This window comes from Phoenix dactylifera, unplaced genomic scaffold (genome assembly GCF_009389715.1).
Source record: "Phoenix dactylifera cultivar Barhee BC4 unplaced genomic scaffold, palm_55x_up_171113_PBpolish2nd_filt_p 000503F, whole genome shotgun sequence".
NCBI lineage: Eukaryota > Viridiplantae > Streptophyta > Magnoliopsida > Arecales > Arecaceae > Phoenix > Phoenix dactylifera.
In genome coordinates, this window is record NW_024067920.1 from 326,507 (window position 1) to 348,106 (window position 21,600).

General features: G+C 37.4%; 1 protein-coding gene and 1 long non-coding RNA gene across 2 annotated transcripts; one reads left to right on the plus strand and one right to left on the minus strand.

Annotated features, from left to right (window-relative positions):
* Positions 1 to 3,563: 3,563 nt before the first annotated feature.
* On the plus strand, positions 3,564 to 5,482 carry LOC120106251. The gene is made up of 3 exons (XR_005508453.1): positions 3,564 to 3,752; positions 4,565 to 4,613; positions 5,368 to 5,482. It is a non-coding gene; the product is annotated as an uncharacterized LOC120106251 (long non-coding RNA).
* A 6,562-nt stretch (positions 5,483 to 12,044) lies between these two features.
* LOC120106252 (homeobox-leucine zipper protein HAT22-like) lies at positions 12,045 to 13,540 on the minus strand. Its single transcript, XM_039119213.1, has 3 exons — positions 13,075 to 13,540; positions 12,829 to 12,908; positions 12,045 to 12,678 (listed from the first exon to the last, which is right to left on the minus strand). Exons 1-3 carry the CDS (start codon positions 13,501 to 13,503, stop codon positions 12,399 to 12,401), a joined length of 789 nt encoding a protein of 262 aa, XP_038975141.1. The 5' UTR covers positions 13,504 to 13,540; the 3' UTR covers positions 12,045 to 12,398.
* Positions 13,541 to 21,600: the final 8,060 nt, after the last annotated feature.

The following is a 21,600-nucleotide window of genomic DNA, read 5'->3' on the forward strand; positions in this document are numbered from 1 at the left end:
TGGATTATGACAATTAAACTATCAGAAGCTAGGTTTAAGATCACTTAGGATTGCGATATGAATGATACAAGAACTTAAGGTTTAAGACTACTAAGGACTGTGGCACAAGTGGCTTTAAGTTGGAAGTTTAAGATCATTGAGGATTGTAACAAAATTGGAATCAGAACAAAGGTTTAAGAGCAATAGGGAATGTGACAGGAATATATGAGAGCTTAAAGTTTAAGATCACTAGTGATTGTGATAGAAATGTAGCAAATTTTTAAATTATGATTAAATTAGATTTTGACTAATATTAAGTGGAGTACTAGCCATGGAATATTAAAGTACATTGTGATTGTTTGTGTATTAGTATATAAGTGATTTTGGAAGATCAACTTGATATCGGGTACTGTGGATAATACTTCTAGTTTGTAGTTAATTATTTTGATGGCAAGATAGGGTTCATTCATAAGTTGTTTAAGGCTTGGACAAGAAAAGATTTTATATTCTTCGAGAATGAAATATGTATGACAATTATGCATGAAACTGTTATATAGAAAGAAAATATATTTGAGGATGAGACTTAAGAGTTTTTCCTTTGTTTACTTGGAATATGAAATATTAGATGTTTTCCAATTACAATGCGAATTGGTATTTTGATTGAAAGTCATTTAGTAAATTTTGAGAATAATTATCAATCTTGAAAAATATTTGAGGCTCAAATGTTTACTATGGATAAAGTGTAGTAGTTTATGATCCTGCAATAAATCAATTAAATGAATATTAGTTGATGTTTTGACAAAAAAAAATATAAGTCAAGGCTATGAGTTGATTTTGGATTTTGTATCACCATTGATGAAATGCTAATGTGATTTCTGAGAGGCCTAAATAAGTTTAACCAAAAAAAAAAAAGATTCGGGATGGTTGAATGTGCTTATGAGTAAGTTAATTTGAAATCTTTTAATTCATCGGAGTATAGAATTAATATTCTAAAAAAAAAAGAAATCAATATCAAATTGTAGAATGGAATTATCAAGGAAATTTAGAGTTGGCTTAGCTCGAATTGGATTTAGAATATGATTACATGATAATTCAATGATGCAAATATGGCAATTATCTCGAGGATTAACCTTGATCTAGTATGCATCGGAAGCAAGGATAAAAAAAATGCTTGGATATTAAAAAAAAATGATGATGATGATGATATGGGCTCAATTGGAAATGTAAGTGGAATCAGCAATAGAGTTTGATATGGGAACATGTTCAATAGCACATGATGTTTCACAAGTTGTATTTAGTGATCCCTGTTTCTAAGATTTGAAATAAATTGTTTCATCTCTAATTGATGGGCAATTATTAAATACCTTTGTTTACCACTGAGAAGCAAGTTTAAATTGTTTCATGAGGAAGGTGAAAGTTATGCATAATAATTCCACATATCATGTCTAGTGGAAGGAGCACAAGAGAAGAAGATTTTTTTTTTAAATAGAGATCTTACGATAAAAGTATGCATTTTTTTTAATGGATATGTGAAATTCAGAATCACCTAGCAATGCTAAAATAGGGCAGATTATTGTTCATGCAATTTAAGGATACCTAATATAACATATTAGGATATTGAGAAACAATTTCAAGAAGTTTACACCTTCCGAGCTTAAAATTTTCCAAGATGACTTGAAAGTTCATCTCTTACTAGGAAAGAAGGCTCATTTTCTACGGATGAAGTTGCTGAAGATGGAAAATTTGTTTAAAGCATTTGTCACTTATTTAAGGAAAAAAAAATTCTAGCTAAGTAAATTCGATCAAGATGGAGGAAAGATTTGAAGTGCAAATACACATGTGGTGGAAATATTTATGATGATTTTGTTAACAAACCACATAAATTATAGTTTGATGGGCTAAGCAATTTTTCTATGGAGTTACAGAGAGTGAAGAAGAGAATTGTGGTATTTTCATTACTGGCTTATATGAATTAAAGGAGAAAAGTCACAACTTTAGAACTGCCTGTGTAGCCCTCAACTCAATCAATATCCATCAACTGCTTCTCCAAACTGTATGAATGAACTTAGTAAGTATCAAAAAAAAAAAAAGGTGGTAGGATGCTCAATCCCTTAGCAGCTAAAAAAAAAAAAAAGGTTTCTGCTATTAACAAGGAAGGAATCAAAGAAGAGAAACAAGTTCATCAAAATGATATGCAAAAGGCAGAGAAATGAGGTATTTAATAGTTCTATTTGTAGACAAGTAGTATTTTGATCAAAAGTTATTAGTGAATCTAAAGGATTTTGATGTTTTGAATCAGAGTGCGCAGCGAAAACATAGTGATCTGAATTATTTATCTAAGTTGGTCAGAAGTATTATTTCTTTGATTCAGAAAGTTTTAATAATAAAAGATTTGATTTGTTTTCTTGTGTAGTAGAACTTTTCTTGATAAATGAAAGAAAAATGTTCTGATTTTTGGATGTCGTTGTGCTATCTTAGATTCTCCAATTTTATGTCGTGTTAAGAAATTCTTAGCATCTTTGACTAGAATTAATGGATCATCAATTTTGATCTTGGATTTGGAATATATTGGTATAGACCTCCTCCCTCCTAAATCTAAAGCTTGAATTTCTTCAATTAAGATCAACCCTCTATCTGATTGAAAGAAATTGCAGTTGTCAATCAACTTTGATGAATATCTATCAAGGGTGGATTAGAGTTGTTTATGATCTAATCTTGTGATAGATCGGTTAATTGAGAGAAGTTGATATTTTGACAAAGAAACTTAATGTTCTTATTCAGAATTAAAACGTTTTTTTTTTTTGTTTATAAGAGAAAAGTTTGATTTAAATCGCTTACCAAAGGAATCAAATGTGGAAGTATCGGACCTTATTCTTTCGATAAAATCTAATGATGAAGTTGTATTGATAAGTAGAATTATTGGAAGACTTGAGTTAGTTTTCTAGTGGAGAAGAATGTTGTTGATTCTATGGATAATTTGGAGGTAGCTATGTAATTTTCACCAATGGGTTCTGTTATAGTTGACTATTCTTGGGAGAATCTTGGGAATCTTAAATTTAGTGTTAACGGACTGACAGTTCCTTGGTTGGGCTTAGATCTGGAATGCTTTAATATTCATTCCCTACTCCTAGTTATGACATTGTCAATCTATCTAAATGAAAGGGTTTGAGGTTTTTCTAGGATAAAGGTTGATCATTAATTCATGGGTAAAGTTAAGAGAAGAAAAAGGATTATAGATTATGAAAAGTATTTGATGCTAATGCTTTAACCTATTTGCATTAAGCGATTATGATTTCTGTCCGGAATTAATCATGAACAATTAATTTCTTGGGCAAACAATTATGGTATTTGAAATCCAAGGTTGAAAGATTAGTTTCTTTTGGAAGAGATCAAAACAACTCCTATGTGTTACAGGTAGAAAGGGTCAAGTTTTGAGATGCCGTGATTTTGCCAAAAATTTTGTGAGTAAGCACTCTCTGAGCGAGACTACTTTGGAGCTCGAGAATGATATGATGGTTACATACCTTCAAAGTTTGAAGCTCCAAGTAAGTTAATTTCGAGGACAAAATTTTTTTAAGGGGGAAGAATGTGAGAGCCCAGTTCATTAACCGGCCCGCATACAGCTAGACCAGTGGGCCAGGCCTATTGGCCGTTGCGGCCTCTAACTCTTCGGGGGCTATAAAAGCTTCGAACGTCCTTCCTCAGCGATAGGGTTTTCTGAACCCACGTTGATGCCGCCGGAGAGGGGCGTCGCAGTTCATCCCCGAAGCCAGGTAAGCCCCTGACCACCTGTTTTCTTTCCTGCATTTCCTCCTCCCGATCCACATGGGAGGATAGATCAATTAAAAAAAAAAAGAAAGAAAAGAAAAGAAAAGAAGAAGAAGAAGAAGAAGAAGAAGAGGAAGGGAAGGGGAAGGGCTTTACCTGTGGTCTTCGACGGCGGATCCATCGCGGGAAGCGGTCGCAGGCTCAGCCACAGCCGTCCTGCGGGCGCTGCTGGCCGGTCGCGGGCGTCGTCGGCCTCGGCCGATCACCTCCCAAGCGATCCGGCATGGAGGTCTTCCCCTTTGCTTCGCGGAAAAGAGGGGAGATCTAATGAATCGTGAAAGGAAAAGAAGAGAAGAAGAAAAAGGGAAGAAGGAGAAGGCCAACTCGCGGCTTTTCTTCTTCTCCCGTGCGCTCTCCTCCGCGGGAAGAAGGAGAGGGCCGATCGCCATGGACGCCGCCGGCCATGGTTCAGCTCCTGCAGACCTCGCCCTCCTCCCTTCGTGGGAGAAGAATGGAGAAGAGAGGAAGGAGGAGTCGGGAGAAGAGAAGAGGAGGAGAAGAAAAAGAAAAAGAAGAAAGCAAGGGAGAAGCTTCGGGAAGAAACAGGAAGAGAAGAAAAGAAAGGAAAGAAAAAGAAAGAAGGAAAAAGAAAAGAAAAAAAAGAAAAGAAAGAAATAGAAAAAAAAAGAAAGGAAAGAAAAAGAAAAGAAAAGAAAAGAAAAGAAATAAAATAATAATAAATAAATATAATAAAATAAAATAAAATAAATAGTAAAGTTGAGAATAGCAAATAATTGATTTTATATGATATTAATAGGTACAGTGGAGTTGCCCAACTGTACTTAGGGATTCGTGAGCGAATCAATGTAAGTAACCTTGGCACTGATCTTAAAGTTTTAAATTACTGTTATTTACAATTATAAAAATGTATTGGTTATGATATATTTTTCTTAAAATTAGGATCAAGTATATGATGCATGTAATTCATGAATTTGATTAAAGAGCATCCTTCATGAATATTTGATGGTGTATGAGTTATGAAATTATGATTATGTTAGACTGTATGAAAAATGATATTTGAGGCATGTTTATGCATTTTAAATTATATAATGCCATTTATCATTTTCAAACTTATTTATGAAGATTATGATTTATGAAAGAAAAGAATATGATTTATGAACTCTCAGATAGCTATGTCACCTCTAGAAATAGAGGCCAGTCGACACCCTGGAGCTAGCATCCAAAGAATAATAGGCCTCTGCCAACGGGTTAAAGTTGGTAACGAATAACAGAATTAGTCGACTAAGATTAACAGGCCCTGTCACGGGATTATAGTGACCATAGCAGCACATCCATCTGAGAGTATGTTTTATAAAGTATGGATAAATGGCAATATTTCTATATGACTTGCATTATCATGATTATGAACTTTTATGGATGGAACATGCATTGCTTTATGACCTGATTTGTGTATATCATCTATAAAATGTTTTATTTTACTACAACTGTTGGTTTTTTTAATCACTGCATTGGCATAATTGTACTTGATCCAATAAGATAGTACCTGGTTACTTACTGAGCTGTGTAGCTCATATCTTTTCATCTATTTTTTTCCTACAGATGAATAAGACTACTAGGAGCAGGGAGCTTGGTGTTATTCAGGGTTGGGGTAACTGAAAATGTTATATAATAATCAAATTTTAGAAGCTCTGTACTGTTCCAACTTCATGAATAATGTTATAACATTAGTAGATGAAACTATTTATTTTGGTTATGAAATTTTAAGTGGCTTCGTGTTATTGTGTGTATAAGATTGCAATAGCACGGCCGTGTCATGATCCGGATTTGGGGCGTGACACTAATGCAGTGTTAGAGTGGCTCAATTTGAGTTGCCAACTTTAAAAGGCTTCTTTAGTTTGCTCGATGGGTCTGAACTCGTTAAGTCCTTTTTTTTAAGTGGGTTACCACTTAAAATATAAGCATGCAAGATATTCTTTTTAAGGGAAAAAAATGTAAGAAATCTATACATACATACATATGTACACACACACACACACACACACACATATATATATATATATATATATATATATAATATATATATATATATATATATATATATATATATATATATATTATCTTTTGAGCAAATAAACCATTTATCAAACGCATTTAGGTTGCTTTTGTTTGAGAGGATCAGTTGGGGAACATCCCTAAATGGGGTTGTTTCATCAAATACGCAAGATGGGTCATGGAAAGGTCTTGGTCCAAAAAGAGGTTACCAATCATGCCATTTTCCTCCTAAATGGGTACCAATCAAACTTAAATGGGTACCCTCTTTCCCATCCTACAGGGTGTCATGCCATTTTCCTTGCTAAATGGGTACCAATCAAACTTAAAAATATTTTTTGAAAAAATTAAAAATAAGAATACAAGGTTGCCTGCTTTATCATTGTTCTATAATTTTCTCTGGTATTCTACAACTTAGATTTTTTCGGATAAGAGTATATGTTAGATTCTTTTTTAAGATAATAAAATTTAACTTCTTTTGTATTTTCCTTCTTGGCAATTCAATTCCTTATACAGGGACTTTCTTGATTTTAGATCACATTAAAATGATTTAATTAAAAACAAAATTTGCAAAAGAATCACTCAAATAATTTCTCATTTGCCTAATTCGAAATGTTATTTGTTCGTTACGCCTCTAATATATTAGTAGCTAAAAATTTAGATCTAATGATCATTAAAGAAAGTATTTAAATGTGAAAGCAAACTAATTTTTTGGCACAAATTATTCATTCATCTATCTCAGTATCAGAAAAATTGAAGTTCTAAGTTGCCATAGACAAAAACCGGTGTTGAGAGTATTGAGGGGAGAAGTTGAGAGATTAGTCCGCCATATCACTGCAATGTCTGCAGGTACATATGGACACAACTGATTGGTTGAGCTTCTGACTAACAGTTTCCATGTACCGCATCAATCCCTCGGTGACATTTCAATCCATTTTTGGGTTGTATCTTTCATGCAAAAGAATGATTGATCATCTTTCATCTGCTTGCATAGATCTCGAAGTAGCCATTGTGCGATGCAATAATTGATGTCACAAAAGAAGGTGAATCATTTTTTTCTGCATGAACCCCATACCCTTTCAATCCTCGAGTGCCATATTGATATGATAAACTAAGCGGAGATCCGGGGGGTGATCCATTACATGCTCTTGAAGCAACGTCTTGTGTCGAGATAGAGTTTGGACCAAAAACTCAAAGCCCGATCTGGTCCCAAATTTTTTGTGCCTCAATATTGTCACGGTTGCCCAGTTGGGCCATGCCATTCTTTTAGGGCTGAAAACATGAGGCCAAGCTTCATTCTTTGGCAATAATGCTACTTGGGCCGGCATGGGTCATTGACACCCCCAATTTGAGCCTGTTTGTGCACACACTGCCGGTCATGGATTCATGTCCTCGTTACATTCTCTCCCAAGTCCCATGGTATCGTTGAAGCAGGGCACAAAAAAAGAAGATTCTTTTATAAACGTTACCGCAATATTCACAAGTTTCTAAGAAAATACCTTGGTAATTATATTCAAGCTTTCCTATAACTCTACACCTAATCATCTTGGGTAAAATGAATAGAATGGCTTTAATTGGGTCTGATTCTTCTAGTACATCTACGATCCAAAGCAACGAATGGTGATCATATTAATGCCTTCATGGTGAATGAACTCTCGATTTGCCAAGGCAAATAATGTAGATTTTTTACATATACTCCACTTATAATTCATGATCACTGTTCTTAATTTACATTTTTTATTTGTTATAATTTTATTTCCAAAATATATTCTCTTGTACAATTGGATGTTGGAGGTCTCTTTCCTGCTTCTCGATATGGGCCAGGTCCATCAGTAGGCCTCAGGTCATGGGTTGTGTTGACACGCAATGATCTAACGTTGAACCTTTGCCGAATTTTTTGTGATCATGTCTTTATATTTTCTTCATCCTTAGCAAAGCATTCAATCAGCCTGATCCTATGCTATAAGCCAAATCACATACACCTCTATGTTTTCCATTTTTTTTATGTTCTTCTTATTTCTCCTCATCTTAAAAACTCCGAATATCTCCTATAATATTTTAATTAACCAAATACTGATATTGCTTTCTGCAAGGACCAACACGGGTTTGTATTTGGTCTCATATTGACCATGTTATTGGGAGATCTTGGGCACATGTATAGATCAAAAAATCCAAATAAAATGTTAAAATCTATTTTTTTGGATGAAGTCCTAGGTGGTTATAAATAATATCAGAATGGACATAGTCCATAACCGTATAGACTAGAGAGCTCTACAGCATGGTCTATTAAGATTAATCACAGGGCTATTATGGTGTTTGTACTTGGATTTGATTAGATTTAGATCTTTAGCCTGGTGAGGATGCTAGAGTTTCAATGAAAAGAGTGTATGAGGATTTGTGCATATGTCTATTTAATCCCACATATGCTAGGAAGATCTTGGATATTTATATAGAATCAAAGAATTCAAGTATTACACCTTTATTGATAAGAATCGAGAAACTTGATAACCAGATAGCTATATATCACCAATCACTAGTGTTTTCTTAATTTACACCTTATGACATAATATCTGGAGAAATTCATCCTCTTCTCGACAAAAAAATATTTTCTTAATTTATGTATGTGACTAATACTCAATATACACTGTGATGCGACTTATGGAGATTTTTTTTCTTTTTTTCTCAAAATAATTAGCTCACGACATTCATCTTGTTCAGCATTGAAGCATATTCGCTTGTATAAGCATCTTGCTTAGGTATCCAAACCTCTCCTTGAGGAAGCCATGTCCAGCATAATTAATTATTTTGTGTGTGTAGATATATGGTAAAGATTCTTTGCTAAAGGCCAAAAAAAAAAAAAAGATCTAGAATAAGCTTGAAAGGGAGAGCCTTTATTATCACAATCCGAAAAAAAAGAAAATGCAGGCAATGGAAGTTTTGTGTGCCATAGCTATGTACTGTATAAACCCAATTATTCACTTACAGGATACCTTCTTATCCCTTGCAAGTTGTCTCTCATGGATGGCTCCCTTGAGTTCATGATGAGATCAGGTGATCACCAAGCCCTGGACCACATCGAGATCATGTGGTCCTAACGATTCTTCCATATTATATTATACCAATGATATATATGTGGACCACAAGCTATGATGTAAGTAGCCCTCCTTGTCATCATGCACTTAGCACAGAAGCTTGCCAAAAGTACTACACAAAATAAAGATAACATCAAGGGGTGCTTAAAAGAAGGCTCATTTTTAAGTGGATGGCAGAGGGCAGTCTCCCATATTTCTAATTGAAGGGTACATTGACAGCCCAACCAAGGCAAGATGGTATGGCCTTTTGGCGAGCACTGAGCTCTGCGGCTATCTTTGGGTATCACAGGGCCTTCTCTTGTTCGCAAATGCCTCTTTCTCTACAGGGGTGGTGAGAGGCAAGTGTTCGACAGGACTCATCAAGTAGCAAGGTAGGGTGTCTCCCACCTACACAAAAATCAGAGTAATGAGTTGTTTTGGGCTTGTAAAAGAATAGGTGGTCCTAACAAGATATCTTTTGTGATAAAATGGATAGCTCAGAGTGGTGGATGTGAGGGACATGATGATATAGTTGTCAACTTGTCATGGATCATGGCTTAGGACAGTCCTGTGGAAGGTAGGAGGGAAGTAGCCAAACAGCTTCATGTGGGACCAATAAAATCTCCAACATGGCCTACTCTTGATAGTCTAGGATCGTTTTCCTCATATTTTGCTATCAAATTCAATCTTGTATTCCGAAGGTGAATGAGATAAAACTGGACCTTAATATTTATACAAGGGATTTTGTGGATTGCATGGTTTACATGCTATGTAACTGTTCTTACAACTGGAATTCCAGGATGCCACCTTCTACGGTCGAACTTGAACTTCTTTCTAGTAGGCGAATAGAGGGATACGGAGTGGGCTAACTGACCGGTCCACATCGAAGACAAAGGTCAAGGATTGTCCATATAAGCATATGTTTATGGTGCGGACACCAGTGCCAGGTCAGCCAGCGCTCGAGTCTACGATCGCCACAGGGTCCAGCTAGTTCAGAGGGTCCAGCCATCTTGACTTTACTTTGGATTGATTTTATGTTATTTCATTTTGTTTTATTTTAGGGGCTTGTTTGCATATTGTCATTTAAGAATTTTTATGAGATTGTTTTATTTGTTTGTAGGAGTCTTTTTGTTATTTTGTGACCCTATATATATGGATCCATACATTTGTTTAGGGTTATTGAATAGTTGAATGAAATTATGATTCCCTTTCTTCTTAGCTCTAAGCGGGGTTAGGTGCGAAGCCTAATTCTTCTTCCTCCTCTCCTCCCCTCCTCTTCTTCCTCCTTCTCCTTCTCTTCTCTGCGTTGTCCTGCATCAGTTTAGTCCCATATCGGCTATATACTGGATATATCTTGGATGCTTATTATACAAGTCAAAAAATACAAATAATATATTTTAGTTATCTTTTTTGGATAAGGTCTTGGATCGTTACGAACGGTCTAATTAGAGCGGACCTAGTTGAACTAAGAGACATCATAGTACGAGCCCATTTGGTGGACCACAGGTGGATTTCTGAATTAATGGAGGGAGTATGGAACGACTTAAGATGTGTATGATTTAGTCCTACATTAGCAATATACTGAGTAGATCTTGGGTGCATGTCATGTGCAGGTATGCGCCATCTGCCACTTCATTTGTCATACACCATAAATGCTTGATATACCATCTATAAACTGTTACAATTAGCATTATGATTTGGCGTATTTGAAACAAAGTCTATCTAGCCATACGACATGTAGAACAGTAACCTTCCAATGAATTTGGACTTCGAGAACGTCATGCAAAGCTAAAAGCGTTAAAAGACTCGGAATGGGGAGTGGACCCAAAGAAGACAAATGAGTTGATTGCATAGATTCCCAAAAAAAAAGTATAGGGTTCGTGTTGTAAGACCCTTCCAAAGTAAAGCTAGCGCAGGAGGACAACCCTTCGGGGGTTGCTTGGAGAGACATCACGGTGGGCGTGACCCACCCTGGTCTCCTCCTAAGAGGGAGAGGGACGTAAGAAGGGAGACCCACCTCTTGGCCTTGCATTGAATCGTTGTCATTCCTTTCTTGCCTTACACGCTTTACTCTCTCTCCCTTTTCTTTTCATGAACTTTCTCTCCATTTCTTTAAGCCACAAGCCGAGTCCGCCTTAGCTCTTCAGATCCTTCTTATCTTATGGGAGAAAGTACCGAGCATGCGTGCAGCCCACGAGAAAACAGGTTGCTCAATTAGTATCAACTTGTTAGCTTCCAGCCAACCATCCTTAGCTCGGCCAGTTGCATCTCCATGTTTCAGACATTGAAGGTGGCATCCTTTCCAAATTTTAATTCCAAAAAAGAAAAAAAAAATCTTTCGATTTGCCTGTCATTTCATGAACAGGATTTGTTGATGAAAATTTATGTACTTAACTCTTATAATCATCTGCTGTTATGTCTATCTTTCTTAAAGACATTATCTAGACGTATACTAGGATCGAAAAAGAAGACTTTATGCTATAAAGTTCATCAAAACTGTTGAAATGACTGAATTAGATTGGTGCTGATCGATGATTGGAGTTAAGAGAGGCCAATAGCGCTATCTAAATACGAAAAATGGTGGCTGTTCATGTCGTGAAAGCATTACGAGTGCTCCACCAAGTGCTCTTCTGGTAACTAGTTCATGCTTTGCTCAAGGGAGGCTTAAAAAGTCCAGCTCCCAGCGGACGTAGTTGAATCCTCCAGTAAAATTATATGATGGGCCAATGATCTTGTCAAAGTTAATATAGTTTTGTTATTTTCAGAAAAAATGAAGTATTAATTCTTTCAAAAAAAAAAGAATAATGAATTATAAAACAGTAGGATATTTTTTAAACAGCTAATCTAACAATTTTCACTCTAGAACCAACAAGATCTAGATGATTTAAAATAGCAATTGGTTTTCTCAATTAAGTTTTTAACTTTGTAGATCAATGATCAATGGAGTTGGATTTCATTGAGTGTCAATGTTTTGGCGCAAAGGTATCAAAAGTTTATCATATTCATATTCCACTAACAGTTCTATTTAGTATGCATTGAGAGAGAAGGGGTGGGGGGTGGGGAAGAGGTGCTATTAATCATCAAAAGATGTTGCTATTTCTATACATCACTTAATCACAATAAGAGAAGGCAGACATTCACAACAGAGATCGATTACGGGTATTAAAAACTTTTTTTTGTGAAATTAGACGAATATGCACTTCTTTTCATTCCCTTTTTACATCATCTAACCCCATATGCTAATCCCTAAACAAAGCTAGGTAAGAGCGAAGAGAGAAAGGAAAGAATTACACAACAACATACAGTAAATCTTAATTAATTATCAATCCCAAGCCCTAGTTTAAAAAAGAAAAGGGTGTGGGCACCCTAAACAAAGCTAGGTAATTAGAGCGAAGAGAGAAAGGAGAGAATTACACAACATACAGTAAATCTTAATTGATTATCAGTCCCAAGCCCTAGTTTGAAAAAGAAAAGGGTGTGGGCGGTGCCTTTCTCTGTCAAGAGTCCCCCTTAGCACGCTGCTGAATGGGTGAAGGAATTCATGAATAAGTGAGGCTTCGGCGCTGTCACAAAAGGGCCAGCTTTCGAGCCCTCGCTGGCTGCAGTTATCTTCTTGCATGATGGGCACATCGTGAGGGCCGCGGCCGGGAACTGCATGTACAGCGGAGATGCAGACTTCAGGGCTCTTAGCTCATGCAACTCCTTCTTCAGCCTCCGGTTCTCATCACTCAGCGTCTCACAGCACCTCTTCAGGACCTCGCAATCGAATTCGGTCTGCTTGAGCTTAGTCCTGCATCAGAGCGAGAATGAAGAGGATTGTAATTATATTAGTTATATTAGTGTCTTGCACTAGGAATGAAAAATAAAACGATATCATAAGACAACATATGGTGTAACTTGGATAATTAATTGCATGGTATAATGAAATTGAGACACCGACCTTGCTCTCCTATTTTGAAACCACACCTCCACTTGCCGGGGCCGCAGATTCAATTGCTTGGCCAAGGCTTGCTTTTGTTTCTGATAACAGAACGAGAAAGGACAAGAAAAAGAATAGATTGGAAAGTTAATTCAAAATAACATAGCGCACGCTGGCCAAACATCAAAATCTCAGGGGAGGATATGCTTTTTCTTTCCCCTTCTTGCTTAAGAAATGAGGATGAAGCTAATTAAAACAGTCACTAACCGGATTAAGGGTACTTTGCTCCTTAAACCTGTCCTCCAAGAGGGCAGACTGATCCTTGGTAAGCCTAAGCTTCTTCCTAGCGGAGCCTTCTTCTTCTTCATCACTTACCCGAAATGAAACCTTCTCGGCTTCCTCGCTCCTGATGCTGTTCTCCTTCTTTGTGCTTGAAGGATGGCCGTCGGAGAAGGACGAGACCGTGCTATGTGGAGATGATTGCCGGGCTACTCTCGCTTCCACCTTCGCTTTCTTCACGTCATCTGGGAGGCCAAGGGTGAGCGAGGGCTCGAGAGAAACCATATTTGATGGCGACAGTTCCAATTTTACGACTGCCTCTCGATGGCCATGGCGATCGCTCGACAGGCCGCTAGCATTATAGTTCAACCCGAGAGCTAGGCCTGTGTCGCATGCATCTTCTTGACCCATGTCCATGCTTCCTTAGATTCCACCACACACGAAGCTCCCTTCTGTTCTAACTGTTAGAGAGAAAGATAGATGGGGAGGGAGGGAGGGAGAGAGAGAGAGATAGCTGCTTATGATTGTTGGCTAAGGAAAGAATGAGTAGGGGAGAATGAATAAGAGGGAGTTATTGAGAATTGGGAGGTGTGACGCATACACTTACATAGGGTCGACAAATGGGAATGCAACGCCTGAGACAAGAAAAAGAAAAAACGGGGCAGTTAAGTCTCCAAAAGCGAGGCGGTCTAAAAACAGAAACATGAGGGTAGAGATGACTACGTGAATTCACATATAAATTCATATATCCACCTCCTCTTTTTTATCAACTTTTTCTTGCTATCCTCCATTGTCTCTTTCTTTCTATTGGTATTTTGTTCTCATATTCTGCTAGAATATCTTATAAAGCGATATTCTAGCAGGTGTATACTATATAATAATTAGCAGACAACTAGTGCAAGTCCTCCTTGAAAATCTGGTTATGAGGCAATCTAGTTTCTTCAGCACTCCAATAAGGGTGGTCAAGGTTGCTATGGAACTTATCGGTTATCAATGCTTGATCATCATCTGAACATTGATCCACTGGACGATGTTTGTCGTGTAACGAACGAGTCCAACCACCACAATCCAATTAATACAGATTAGAGCAAGTCATGAGACCAATCTTTTCATCTGGACCACCAGTTTTTTGGTGACGGTTGGCATATAGCACCATTTAAGATCTTGTGACATTGGTGCCTAATGATGCTGGTCGCTTTCTGAGATCTACAAAGAGAATAATCAATTACACCATATCATGGACTTCTTAGGATTTTTTTTTTTTTTTGATGTCTTAATTATCGCAAAGCCATCATCGGGCAGCATCGATCATGATAAGATGCTAGATGCAATGATTGGAGCACCATGTGTCATGGGTCCAACCCAATGCATGTGGACTATGGATTCAAGTCTCCTTGCTTCATTGCGAAGATGGTGATTGAAAGGACAATCACACAACTAGGAAATTAAGGCTTAATGCACCTTGGCCTGCATGTTTTGTTTGGAATTGAAAATAGGGAGCAGGAGTGGGCTCAGGCTAAGATCTGGAACATAAATGGGGGGCTCCGGAATTGTGAAAAGATTCACATAAAACCTGTTTGCTTCTCATAAATGGAAATTTGGTGCGATATACATATTATGTGTTCACGAGAGTGGATGAAGCTGTGCATTCTGACTTCTGCTCCATTTTGGGTCTCTAATAACCACTCCCTATAATAAAGTTAATTAACTTGTTATAGTATTGCATTAATTTGGCAATTGCATTCAGCCTTGGCATGTCATTTATGATCATCAGTGTTTAGGCTTTTTTCTTCTTTCTTTTCTTTTTTTTTTATTTGTCGAGGATTCAAAAGCATGGCAAGAATTCTCTGTTTTTGTAACAACCTGCATCACTTATGATATTTTTTTATTAACGTGATCCTATATCAACTTATATTATTTTTTTTTGTTGACATAATTTTATTAGAGTGATTTTAGAAATCACATAACAACTTGTATCACCTATAATATTTTTTTTTGTTAGTATGATTATATATCAACTTATATTATTTTTTTATATGAAGTCCGTACATGAATATATATATATATATATATATATATTATATATATATATATATATATATTATATATATATATAACTTTTAAGATGTACCGAATGTGATGTAACAGAGAAATAAAATTATTTTTTTCTTTTTTTCTCTTATTTTTTACTTCTTCTTCAAAGTTCAAATCCAAAATCTCTTCTACGACGCTTGCACCAACGTAATCCTCAGTTCCTTAATTAGGGTTTGCATGCTGGAACACGTCATGGAACCTTTGCAACTAGCTAAAGTGCCCTTCAAGTCACAAATCTTAAAATAACCATTTCTTGGCATGTCATTGTTACCATATCTTTGATTAGGTCTCTACGTGGAGATATGCTTTCACTTCCACAAACTACAGCAGATGGACACCCCAATGACATGCATGATTAGAGAACAACTGCTTAACCTACAAGACATAGCAACAAAGACTTCTCTTAGTCCAATTATTCAAATGATATTTTACTAATTAATTGCCAGTGGAAGCTCATCTACCGTCACCACTTCATTTAGAACAACTTACAAGTGGATATAGCTAGACGGCCAACATGACACGCGTCAATCGCTGCTTGTGACACATGAGCTTGTGACGTGAGGCGGCGCCAAGGGGGTCTGTCGGCAGGTGGCGCCCACCAATGATTTGCTTAGTATGGGCGTTCAATCCGTAACCTTTTTTTTTCTCTTGTTTTTCTTTGAGAGGATAGTTCTTAAGTTTCCTTATTATTTTAATAGTTGAATAGTTCCTTTAAAATTTAATATTATATACAAGATCCAAATTGCTAACATTCCACCATATCATATTCCATCACAATTAGTCTTAATTAATACAATTTTCCATAACTTTTGAAAATAAATTTTGGAGTGATCGATACATAAATGGTTAATCTTGGGATTGCAATGTGACTACAGTAATAATTTGATAACTATATATAGACTAGCTTATAGCCTAGATTAATTACTCGTAAACAACTAATATCATGTGCATAGATTCTCCTCCCATATAAAGGTACAGTTAATGCAAATACTGGTTTATAGCCTATTAATCTCTATAGTAGGGCTCTTGAGATTCTAAGGTGATACAATATGGTTTTACGCAAAAATGATCATATATCATGCATGATTTTGAAGTACAAGTGTACCGCATGACCTTTCTTCTTCTAATGGGTAGCAGCTTTGTTTCCATTAGGTAATGATTGACTTAAAATATGCCTGCCAATCTTACTAGAAGTTTTTAAATCACCATCAAAACTTGCTTGAACATTAAGGGATGGCCATCCTATTTTCATGCTCTTTGGACCTCTTGGAGAAGGAAAAAGATTAATTCTTTAATGAGGAAACTTGGGATCAGTTGTTGATATCATTCTTGTGGCATATTTGGAAAAAAAATGAACAAGAGAGTTTCACATTCTAGACAATACATATTTTTGGAGATGTCTCAAAAAATTCTGCATTCCTACTAGTTGTAAGGGGCACCTATGCTCGAAAAGGGATATTGAAAGTCACCGTAAAAATCTCGAGCTGCTTTTCCTCCTTGATTTCTTCTTCATTGGTTATGTGCTATTCGATCTCTTTATAAGTAGAGATATATTTTCTTCTTCTTATTTCTTTTTTCTCCTTTACTTTGTGCATAATTTTTTGCTAATCTAATAGACTGGGTGGAAGTGTTTTACTTCCTCCTTTTCTCCTTAAAAAAGGCTTAAGATATGCATGTGCGGATAAGTGCGGTCTCTCGGGGGTCGAGGGACACATCCGCTTTTGGTTTTATATATATTTGGAGTAAAGCCTATCTTATACCATGTGAGAACTCGTACATGCATATGTTTAGTCACACTGGTTAGATCTTGAATGGTTATACAGGATCAAAAAATGTAAATAATATTTTTCGACTAGTTTTTATGAACGAGATCTTAAGTTGTTACTATTGCCTACCATTACATAAGCTATTTTGTTTGTTTTTTTTTTCTTTAGTCCTCTCATGCTAATTAACCATTCATGTCTGAGGAAGCCTCTTTGTCACCAGACCACTATTGCTATCTTTCTTAGCCGTGTCATAAGAAACTGATTTATAAATCAATCTTAAGTTGATAAAGTAGCACTAGGAATGGATGGAGGCATTTATATATATACTTGGTTGCATCATTAAGCCACCGGCTTTTTCCAAAAGTAGGAGCAGAAAGGGCCCCACTCTATTATGGGCAACCCTCAAGGATTGGGTCAGTTTTGGATGAGGCATCAAGCTAACCCTAGGCACCAGTGCATCAACATGTCAGCGCCACTGCTGTACGTTGACTAGGTTGACCGATTCTCTGGTCATATTTGTTTAGCTTAAAAGTTCAAATAGAATATGGACTTTGGCCTTTCATTTGGGATCTTAATCAAATTTTATTGAGACGGATGCATCTCTACCACACACATCGTTACTATTCATTAGCAGCAATCGTATTCTCTCGTTTGACCATTTGTATTTTTTAATATTAAAATATTGATGGCTACAATTATCAATCAAATATATTAAAATATAAGTTTTCTCAAGCCATTCAAATTTGTTAATTATCACAAGCTTCAGCACATATATTTTGTATTATTTTTCTTCCCAGCCATCACCTGCGTCACCTTTGAATGTTATCTTCAAATGTGGGCCTATCAATTTAAAACCTTTGTCCCGATTGAAACCCCTCCAAGTTATTTAACCTTTTTTCATTCTTTATACCTTGCCGATATAATCTTGCACTTCACCTCTTGTTATCCATCACTTAATTATTATTATTTTTAACTTATCCATTTATGCCGTTTCTTTGATGCTTTATTTATCTGAATACCTTTGTCATCTTATTGTTGGTCCTTGAAATAATTAAGTGTCTACATAATTTTGATTTTTAAACCTTACCATGAATATTAGGAATTACGTGTGTTTGGTTTTAGAGTCGAAAACAACTAGTACTGTGAACAAAATGAGAAAATACTCTTCCTTCTACTTTTTGGCACATCTTTACTGATTTACTCAATGTCAAAGATGCAAAGCCAATGGCGACGTCAAATAGAGAGACCAAGCAACCGAAGTTCCTTCATGCTTGTCTCCATGTCTACTATTTTATTTCAGTACTTTCTAATCAATATCCAATCTGCTCTCCTTTTAAAGTTTTAAAGAATGACGAGAAAATGTCAATTCCTACCACTGAGTACAAATCTTCCCTCGGGTAGGTAACATTCACGTCAACTTTTCCAACTTCTCTCCTCCCCCAAACATCTAGATGCGAATAGGGTTCACATTCCATTCCTACTCCACGTGCGATCCGCATCACTTCCCATTCACCAAATCCTCCATATCTTTTGATGGGTCCATTTGTCTGCCTCATGTTCCCTTTTGCTTAACACCACCCAAGTTAGAAGTCTAAAACCATGCATGATCCATAACTTCTTATCCTAAGAAACTAGATGCTCTCCATAGGTTGGCAAAGTGGGTCTAGTATATTAATCATGGATTTAGAAGAATAAGTATGGGAATAGGTTTTCTTTATTCTATCTTAGCCGCCATTCGATGGTGCGCCTATGCCATTGAGAGGATCATCCATACCATCCATCCAAGCAGCCCGTCAGATCGGTTTGGCGACTTAGGTGCAGAACAACTTTATTAGAGTGGGGCGGTTATGCGATTAAATGCCGACCTTCACTACTATTGAAATATTCTCCTTGGCCACCATGATCTAGCACATTTAACCTACAATTCAAAAGCAACCACGGATTCATAATAATGATTCCAAGAAGGAATAATTGTTGATTACTTCTTCATACATTTGTAGCCGACAATATGGCTGCGTGATGACGATCAGACAAGAATTAGAAATGATCGAGGATCGCATCTTTCTTCGCATTCTTGCTTTACGTGATGTCATGGATTTGAATCAATTATCTGAGGAAACCACCAACCAAAGGATGGTGGGTGGGTGTGGCCCTATCAGTGGAGCTGGAAAGGCAAAAGAGGGAGGTGGACGTGAGGTGGCTTAGCAGGAGGATCCAAAACCTTGTAAAGCAACAACAGTTCCATGAGCTGGAAGTCTCCAAAACTTTTCCCACTTTTTTCCAGGTTAAGGAACCTTCTCTTTTCCTTTCCAATAGCCCTCACCATGTGGGATCGAAATTGATGTGACGTGGTGCAACTTATAGAGTAAGGTAATCTTGTATTAACCACACTCTAAAGTATTACAGGAACAGGTATATATAGACCCGATCAGGTACAGGAGGTTGTTATAACAATACAACCGTGATAACAAGAATAACCAAGTTGTTAGAACAGACTGAGGGAAGAACTCAAGACAGGCCATTGGATGAAGAGATAAGCAACGCCGATCTTGGATCTTAAATCCTGAAATCGTCTCTGAGCAAGAGCCTTTGTAAGAAGATCAGCTAGTTGATGCTGTGTAGAAATATGGGAAACTGTCAACAGTCCTCGGGAGACATAATCACAAACGAAGTGCAAATCAATGGCTATATGCTTCATTCTGGAGTGCAGAATCGGATGAAGACTTAGATGAGTTGCACCAATGTTATCACAGAAGAGATCTGGCGGCTTAGAAAGTCTGACACCAAGCTCCCAAAGCAAGGATACTAACCAAGCAAGCTCAGAGGTAGCCGAAGCTTGAACACGATACTCTGCTTCTGTGGAAGATCTGGCAACTGCCCTCTGTTTACGGATACTCCATGAGACTGGCGAGAGACCAAGGAAAATAACATAGGCCGAAGTGGAGGTCCGGTCATCAACATTGCCTGCCCAATCTGCATCAGAGTAACCTTGAAGATGAATGAACGAGGAGGTGGAAGATCGTAAAAATATTCCATAGAATATAGTTTGTTTAAGGTAACGAAGCAAGCGCTTTAATGCAATCCAATGAGTTTCAGTGGGACGATGCATAAACTGAGCCAGTTTAGTCACTGAAAAACTAATGTCAGGACGGGTGAGAGCAAGATATTGAAGAGTGCCAACAACACTCCTGTAAGCAGTACTGTCCGTTGAAGGAGAACCACATCAAGCTGCAGCGAAGGCTTTGTTGCCAAGGGAGTGTGTACTGACTTTGAACCGTCCATGTGAGCACGCTCAAGAAGATCCCGAATATATTTATGCTAGGTGAGAAACAACCCCTGTGGTGTAGGAATAACCTCAACACTAAGGAAGAAATGTAAGGGACCAAGATCTTTCAGGGAAAACTGCTTGCCAAGATGATCAATCACCTGAGAGACAAACACCGGCTGATTCCCTGTAAGAATGAGATCATCTACATAGACCAAAAAATAACAGAGTACACCAGCATTGTTGTAGATGAAAAGTGAGGAATCAGACTCGGAATTGAGAAAACCCAAACCCAAGATAAAACGTTTTTAATTCCTGATACCAAGCACGCGGTGCCTGCTTCAAACCATAAATGGACTTCTTTAGACGGCAGACATGATGAGGAAACTGCTGATCAACAAACCCAGCAGGCTGAGCCATGTACACTTCATCTACCAGAGTGCCATGCAAGAAGGCGTTGTTAACATCAAGTTGCCGTAGGGACCAACCAAGTTGAACAGCCAAGGAAAGAACAGTCCGAACAGTCACTGGTTTGATAACTAGACTGAAGGTCTCATAGTCAAGACCAGAGCGTTGAAGAAAGCCTTTGGCAACGAGGCGTGCTTTGAATTTCTCACAGTACCATTAGGCAACCTCTTGATCTGAAACACCCACCGAGATCCCAGCAGGTTCTGCAAGGGAGAAGAGGGTACTAGCTCCCAAGTACCATGACGAAGAAGAGCATTGAACTCAAGAGACATGGCCTCCCTCCATTTCGGATCTTTCAAGGCTTGAGAAACACACGTAGGTTCCATGATGAAAGGAATAGGATGTTTAGTGACAGAGAAAACCTTCTTTGGTTTGAAAATATTATTCATAGATCTAGTGACAATAGTACGCCGAGGAGGCGAGGAATGCTGAGGTGCAGAAGAGGAATCAGGACAAGGAACAAATGGTTGAGAAGGGCTGGAGATTGAAGGCACACAGGATGTAGAAACAGAGTCGGAAGAAGACTATCTAACTGGAGGAACATCTGGGATAGACCCATCCGAAATAGCTTGCGAAGATGAGAAGGAAACAGAACCCGAGCCACTAGAAGAAAAATTTAAAGGAACAGCTGCAAACGGCATAGACTCTTCGGCAAAGACAACATGCCGAGATAGATAGAGTCTTTTGTGAGTAAAATCCCAGCATTTATAAGCACTTTGATTAGTGGAATAACCAAGAAGAATACACGGACAAGATTTGGGCTGTAATTTGTGAGAGTTATATGGCTTGAGCCATGGAAAACACAGACAGCCAAAAGTTTTGAGATAAAGATAGTTAGGAGGACGACCAAACAAGACATGAAAGGGGCTCTTGAACTGTAAAAGAGAAGTAGGCATACGATTGATAAGAAAAACAGCTGTT

Excerpts from the sequence above, each read along its gene's own strand:
- LOC120106252 (XM_039119213.1), bottom strand. The coding sequence starts at position 13,503 with ATGGACATGGGTCAAGAAGATGCATGCGACACAGGCCTAGCTCTCGGG. Across the intron at positions 12,909-13,074 it reads AGCAAAGTACCCTTAATCCG|AAACAAAAGCAAGCCTTGGC; the intron begins GTTAGTGACTGT and ends TTCTGTTATCAG. Across the intron at positions 12,679-12,828 it reads TTTCAAAATAGGAGAGCAAG|GACTAAGCTCAAGCAGACCG; the intron begins GTCGGTGTCTCA and ends GCTCTGATGCAG.